Source organism: Phyllostomus hastatus, unplaced genomic scaffold, assembly GCF_019186645.2.
Source record: "Phyllostomus hastatus isolate PE091 unplaced genomic scaffold, TTU_PhHast_1.1 phas_contig_159, whole genome shotgun sequence".
Lineage (NCBI taxonomy): Eukaryota > Metazoa > Chordata > Mammalia > Chiroptera > Phyllostomidae > Phyllostomus > Phyllostomus hastatus.
Window position 1 is genome coordinate 8,615,001 of NW_025333640.1, and position 7,468 is coordinate 8,622,468.

Consider the following 7,468-nt stretch of genomic DNA (forward strand, 5'->3'; position numbering starts at 1 on the left):
TGCTGATTGGCTCAACCATGAGGAGCTTATTCTTGGTCCTTGCGGTTCTTGTCTTGCTCTCCTATGTTCCACCAGGTAAAATGCAATTGCCTCCCTGTGGAATTCTAAAGAGTGAAGGGAAAGAAGATGTGAGGTTTTAGAAGAATAAGAAGAAGGTAGGACTTGGATGAGAAAAGCAGGAACAGGGAGAGATGGAGGGTCTGGGCTGTTCCAAGGAAGAAAGAGAAAGTGATAAGGACACATACTAGGAGTTGGCTCTCTTCAGAGAAGAAATGGGTTCTGGATTTGGTCTGGAGACTTTGTAAAGTTTGAGGGGGACGTTGAACTGATGGTATTGGCAGGAGTGGAGCAGAGCAAAAGCATGAGATCTTTAGAGCACAGGTAGGATTGGTGAGGGTGGCAGGGGGGTGGTGAGGAAGGAAGCTGTTCAGGACTCGCAGAGCTTACACTCCCTTGTCAGTTACCTGTATGATTTCTCACAGATTTAGAAGGGAGACAAATATGATACTGAGCAGAACCAGCATGTGGAGCTGGTTGTTCAAACATACTCACTCACAGCATCATGGTATCCTATGGAACGTCAGTTTGAGGGCTCAGAATTTTCATTTTCTGCACAGACAGCCAGTGACTTGATAATCTACATAAGTCACTGAAGTGCAAGGCCTCAAAGCTGCTTTGCTTCTGGTTTGCGGGGGTCTGTAGAAAGTTTTTACCCTCAGTCCTTAACCTCTATAGTCAAAAGGTGACACTTAAGGGCCAAGCATGATGTATTCCAAAGACAGGCACAGATGAGGATGGCATTGAGACTGTGGCTGCTGTCCGGCATGGCAGGACCTCTGGACACTTTGGGTTATGTCTCCACTGGTCTCCTTTGTCCCCAGAGTGGCATCCCAGGGCTCATGGCAAATTTGCTTGCCAGTGGCTTTTGGTCATACCACATTGATTATCCTCACACCCAATAGATGGTCCCCTGGGCCAGCTGGGTAGAGAGACTGATAAAGCTTAGCACACAGAATGGATGACTCGGTAGGATGACTCTGAGCCATCCGGACCTTCTTAAACTGTCTTCCTCTCCTTCCTCCCCTACCCCTCAGCTTCTACAGGCACCCACGTCTTAAGGTTAGGAAAAATATGAGCAATAGATTTAGATCTGTGCTTTAGCTATTCAAACCACTTCACACTCACTATCCCTGGGGACATGTTCACTGGTACCCCATGACTGAGCCAAGGCAGGTAGTAAAGCACTTGGCAAAAAGTCACAAAGAGTGTTATTGGGAATGCAGGGCCAGAACCACTGACTTGTAATCCTAGGTCAGTGATCATTCCTTCTTCAAGCAAACACTGTGACAATCTCATACTGCCTGGACTGTCCCAGGCCCTGCATGTCTCCTGGAATGGGGCCTCTGAAGATTCCTGGGAGAACTCTCAGGTCTAAATGATCTTTCCACTGCAAATTGTTGCAAGCTGAATCTGCTGGGGCCTGTGACCTGCACATGTAGGTGGGGGCCATGAGAACTAAAGATTTATAATAGGGTCTCTGGAAAATAACTTAAAAGCAATGGAAAAAACAGAATCCAGTCATAACATGACCAGGATAATTTAATCCTGTGCAATTTACCATTAAAAAGTTCTAAAGGATAGCTTTTATTTTACAGTCTAATTTCCCCATGATGCCGTGACCCTAGAGGACACCATTCATTTACGTTTCTTTTTGTTGGCAGTTAGAAGTGGAGCGAATGCCGCCGTAAGGAAATACTTTTCTACATGCTGGCGAATGAAAGGTGTTTGCAGGAGATCTTGTTTAAAAATAGAAATGTTTTATATTTTGTGTGATGGTGTAAATCTGTGCTGCGTAGTCAAGAACTATTTACCTCAAATGAAATAGTTGTATCTGAGGCCCCCGTTGATTCCCTCTGGGGACTCAGATCCTTATCAGAGGCACCATCCCATTAAAACAATGGCTTTAGCCTCTCTGTTTCTGTGTCTGCTGTATTTCTCCTTAAGGGCATTCATTATGTCTCTGATGGAAATGATCTCTTAGTTGAAGTCCCTGTCTACTGTATTTTTTTTCCTTGCCTAGGCATGCAATCAATGCTGTGCATGGTCTCAGATCTCATGGAGTCTGTTATGAGAACTGTATTGGCTGCTACCTCCTGCCATCTTTTTTCGCACAGAAACTCAGGCAGATGCTCACGTGGTCTGAAGGAGAAGAGATACCGTTTGGTGGAGTCCATATTCCTCTTTCCCTGGAAGGGATTTTTGCAAAAATTGTCCCTCTTAAGTCTATCCCCTTCTCCACATACAATTGAACTTATGCCAATAGATTGAGACCAATACCAGCTCTGCAACACACACAAAGAACTCAGTTCTGTGGATGTAAAAAATATGTATTCCACACTCCATCTGCCTGTTTGGATATATTTCATCATCAATATATTTGTTCCTAAATGCTTCAAAATATTATTGATATTACTTAGGATTTAATAGTTTCTTTTAATAATTTTTTTGAAATAAAATTTACACACAATGAAATGCAATCTTGGGTGGGCTTTTCTAAGAGCTTTGACAAATGCATATACCTATGCAGTTTAAACCTTATCAAGATCTCAAACATTTATATCACTCCAGAAAGTTCCCTAATTCCCTTCTTCCTTGATATCTGCCACCAACTTTGTATTTTCTGAGCAGTAACTGCTGTTATGTTTTATATTAACCATGATTAATTTAAGTTTGCCTATTGTAGAACTTTACATGTATAGTATCACTAAGGCACATGCTCTCTTGTGTAAGGATTTTACTTTCACTTAGATAATATTTTTGTGTTTTCCATGGTGTTGCTTACACCTTGCTTACACCCCCTTTTATTGCTGTGTAGTATTCTCTTATATGATTTCACTGCAGTTTGTTTATTCTCCTCTTGAGGCACATCCGAGATGTTTCCACATTTTTGGCTATTGCAATAAAGCTGCAATGAACATTCCTGTACAAATAATTTTGTGAAAGTAAGCTTTTATTTCTCTTGGGTCAATACCTATGAGTGGAATTTCTCAGACATAGGTTAGTTGTATGTTAGTTTTCTTTTTAAACAACTTTACTGATCTATAATTCTATAATTCACATTCTATAATACCATAAAAGCCATCCCTTTCAAGTGTCTAATTCAGTGATTTTTAGCAGATTCACAGAATTGTGCAAACATTACTACAATTGATTTTAGAATTTTTTTATCACTCCCCAAAGAAACTCTAGCAGTTACTCCCTGTATTAATGCGCCAGAGCTGCCATAACACAGTAGCACAAACCAAGGAACTTAAACAATGGAAATCTATTGTACTATTGTTCTGAAGGCTACAAAGTGCAAGAGCAGGATGTCAGCAGAGGTGGCTCTTTCTGAAGGCTGTGAGGGCAAATGTGCCTCATGCATCTCACCCAGCTTCTGGTGGTTTTCTGGCCTTCCTTAGTGTATGGGAGCACCACCCCAGTGTCTATCATTACCTTCACATGGTGTTCTCCTAGTTTGCATGAGTCTGTGTCCAGATTTTCCCTTTGTATGAGGACATCAGTCCTATTGGATTAGGGACCATCTTAATGACCTCATCTTAACATCTGCATCAACCCTGTTCTTAAGGAAGCTCACATTCTGAGAAACTGGGGTTAAAACGTCAACATACATTTTGTGGGATCACACAACCCAGTCCACAACAGTTTGCCTTATAGTCCTCTGAAATTCAGGGTGTTCTCACATGTAAAATATATTCATCTCCCCCCAGTGTACCCCAAAACCATTATTCATTTCAGCATTAACTTTTAAGTCCGAAGTCATATCTAAATACCACCTGCAGTGAGGATAGGTGAGACTCGTAGTATGGTTTATCCTGAGGCAAAATTTTTCTCCAGCCATGAACATGTGAAGCTAGACAACAAGCTATCTGCTTCTAAAATGCAATAGTGTACAGGTAAGGGATAGACAGAGAGAAATTAAAAGGAAGAGAGTAGTCATGGGAGGTGAATGAGAACCTGCCTCATGGCTGCCCATCACAACAAGAATGGCAGGGTCAGACTCAGTCAGGACTACAGACTGGCCCTGACTGGTGTGGCTCAGGTGGTTGGAGCATCATCCCACAAAGTGAAAGGTCACCGGTTCGATTCCTGGGCAGGGCACATGCCTGCGTTGCAGATTCTGTCCCTGGTTGGGGGCGTGCACGATAGGCAATCGATTAATGTTTCTCTCTCACATCGATGTTTCTCTCCTCCCTCCCTTCCCCTCTCTCTAAAAATAAAATAAATAAAATATTTAAAAAAGCCACTGAAGCCAGCCGGCAGTTAAGCCTTGCCTATGTGTTAATGCAAGAGATATACCAGTCCTCAGAGGGTCAGGGCAGACCTGTTCCTCTGCGTACAGGAGGATCAAAGGAAAGGTAAGTGGGGAGCTGAAGGATGGTGAAGACTGGGTATAAAAAATGGCTGTATAATTTGAAGCCTCTATGAATAATTATAGACATCTTTTCTATGAGTAAAGAGGTAAATAGGCTGAGGAGAGCACAGATATCACTGAAGTGAGAAAATGTATTCTAAGTTGTTTTCAGGAGAAGCAGCTTAGCTGTTGTTGTTTTTTTAAAATTTTATTTTAATTATTGTTCAAGTACAGTTTTCTGCCCTTTACCCCCATCCAAGCCCACCCCCAGCCCTCCCCACCACCCTCCCCTCTCCACCCCCCTTGTTATTGTCCATGTGTCCTTTATACTAGTTCCTTCAAACCCTTTTCCCCTTCCCCTGAAATTCCCTCCCCTCTCCCCTCTGGACACTGTCCATTGCTTAGCTGTTTTTAAGAAGGCTGCAGCCCAGCCTTTAAAATTCAAAATCAGAAGGCTCTGAAAGCTTATAAAATGCTAAAAACCAACAGTTGTGGGCACATCACAGTGTCAGAGTTCAATCTAAATTCCTTGGCTGTGTGAAAGATGATGGGGGTTGGTAAGGACTTCCAAGTTCATTGGCATTCCCCGGCTTCTCATGTCAAGGATCAGGGTTTCCTTTGACACAGCACTCCAGCTGAAACATACAATAAGCGACTAACATTTCACTTGCATAGCATTCAAGTCTGCAGGTACCATTTCCATAGCATTTTTTGTACATTTCTGATGATATTGGATTCAAGCCTAGAAAGAAAATGAATGAAAAGATAAATCAACACTGGCATTTTTAGACTATAAAATGATGAATCCCTCCACTTTTTAAATATCACACTGGATTCCAAGGAGACTAGGTAAAAATGATTGCTTCAAATTGATTCTGATTGAAAAAAATAAACTTGTGCTATGGATTGAATTGCAGCAGCCCCTATCCCTGCCCCCTGACTCCATCAGTTCATATGTGAAACCTTGATCCTCAGTGTGACTGTATTTGGGGATAGGGACTTTAGGAGATAATTAAGTTAAATGCGGTCATAAGAGTGAGGCCCTAAAGCATTAGGATTGGTGGCCTTATTGGTGGAAGACACAGAAAGAAGATGACTGTCTATAAGCCAGAGATATAACTCTCATTGGAAGCCAAATCAACCTGCACTTGACCTTGGACTTTCTATCCTCTAGAAATATGAGAAAATAGATCTTATGTAAGCCATGCAGTGTGTGGTATTTTGTTATGGCAGTCTGAGCTGACACACACAATTGGTGACTAGGAAGCTTGACCAGACTGGTCAAGTAATATACTAGAGAAAATTAAGTTTTTATAAAACCAGGTACTGTTGGGTTGCAGATTTGAGTGTGATATGGAACTTAATTTCAAAAAATTTTTAGTCTAGATAAAAATAGAATAAACACAAAATACCTGTGGAGAGGAGAAAACATGCCAAGTCCAGTGAAACATTTGTAACATGGAACAGTGTTGCGAGCTCAGAGATGGATAAAATCAGGCTTGAAGATTTGGGGTTTCTTATTAGAGCCCAAGGCATTTGAGCTGAGCTTACAGTTTTGTAGACATGAGACTCCACAGAACCATCAAGACAGGAATGTTTCTTTATGTTCATAGGTAAGAGGGTGTTAAAAGGACCAGAGTGCCAGTGTTGGCCATCTGTAGATGTTTTGAGCCAGCACATACCCTATCTAAGTCATCATGCCTTGGAGCATAATTGTCCTGAGGGAAAAAGAGATCAGGGTTACTTAGCTGGCAAGATGGAAGCCCAAGAAGAGGAAGTGTAATGGTCTACATATGAGCCAAGACTAACTATGGGGTTGTGTAAGACTCTAAACAGAATATGGTAGACTGTATGCATTTGCTGACTGTTTAGAGACCATAATCCATTACCATAAACCATAGTGCAATCGGTCTCAGCAACACCTCTAGGAGGCCTGGATCCTGTGGATTCTTAAATCTAGCCTATTGAGTCACATGATCTAAAAATGTGGTTTATTTGCCTGCAGACTATTTCAGGGAGGGTGAGAAATTAAATGGGACCCTATAACATATGGATTTGAACTGATTCAATAACACTGAGTGAAGAGAGTATTCAAGATGAGACTGCAAAGTCAGAACATGAGGTTAGTCAGTGTTCTCCCTCCTGTCTCTCTAGCTGTTACCTCATCTAATCAGACGTTTCTTGTGTCACTTAGAGCTCATTCATCCTCTTGAAACAGGCAGTTCCAGATCTGTTCCACTATGTGCCTAAGGAATCTACAAATAATAACACTGTTTGCGGGTTTTGGCTGATATGACTAGATATGTTCCCGAATTAGAGACAAAAGAGTAGCAAAACAGAACGGGGTATTGCCAATGAAAAATATAATGATGCTTCTCATAAGTCAGGTGCTGTAGATATTATGTACAGACATATTCTATGCATTACCCCATCTAATTCTTGCAAGACTTGGAGGTCAGCCAAATTATTTATGTATTGTAAGTGAGGAGGCTAAGATTCAGAGAAGCTCAGACCTTTGACTACAGCAGTACAGCTAATCAGTTGGAGAGGAAAGGTTCAAGCTCAGACCTTGCTGGCATCAAAGCAGCTTGATGCTTTTTCCACTTTGAAAATGAAACAGTCCATGGTGGGAAGACATTCACAGGTTTGCTTAGTGAAATAGCTCTTCTAGACAAAGGACCCCACCTCAGGAAGATTTGTATTTTACCTGCCAGCACTGGGTTCCAAGAGATGAGAAAGACAAATACGATGAGAGGCTTCATGGCTAAATCTTCTATTGAGGAGGCTGGCGGCAGGTTCTGATCTTGGCTGTCAGCAGAAAGGGAAGATGGGACACACCGTCCCATACAAAGTGCTCAGATTTGGGGTATGTCCTGCTCCAGGTAGGTACGCTACACTGATCTCTCCTGAGGCAGCTGAGTTGGCAGTGCTTGTAGGAGGGGAAAACTGACAGCCATTCCTCTTTGACAGCTTTTCCTTCTGACAAGGGCACAGGTCCCCAACCTGTGGGTTTCCCAAAAGCACCAACGGAGACCAAAAAACTATAGACATTTT

General features: G+C 42.0%; 1 protein-coding gene across 1 annotated transcript; it reads right to left on the minus strand.

Annotated features, from left to right (window-relative positions):
- Positions 1–5,013: 5,013 nt before the first annotated feature.
- On the minus strand, positions 5,014–7,176 carry DEFB134 (defensin beta 134). The gene is made up of 2 exons (XM_045830883.1): positions 7,122–7,176; positions 5,014–5,156 (listed from the first exon to the last, which is right to left on the minus strand). Exons 1-2 carry the CDS (start codon positions 7,174–7,176, stop codon positions 5,014–5,016), a joined length of 198 nt encoding a protein of 65 aa, XP_045686839.1.
- Positions 7,177–7,468: the final 292 nt, after the last annotated feature.

Excerpts from the sequence above, each read along its gene's own strand:
- DEFB134 (XM_045830883.1), bottom strand. The coding sequence starts at position 7,176 with ATGAAGCCTCTCATCGTATTTGTCTTTCTCATCTCTTGGAACCCAGTG. Across the intron at positions 5,157-7,121 it reads TTGGAACCCAGTGCTGGCAG|GCTTGAATCCAATATCATCA; the intron begins GTAAAATACAAA and ends TTTTCTTTCTAG.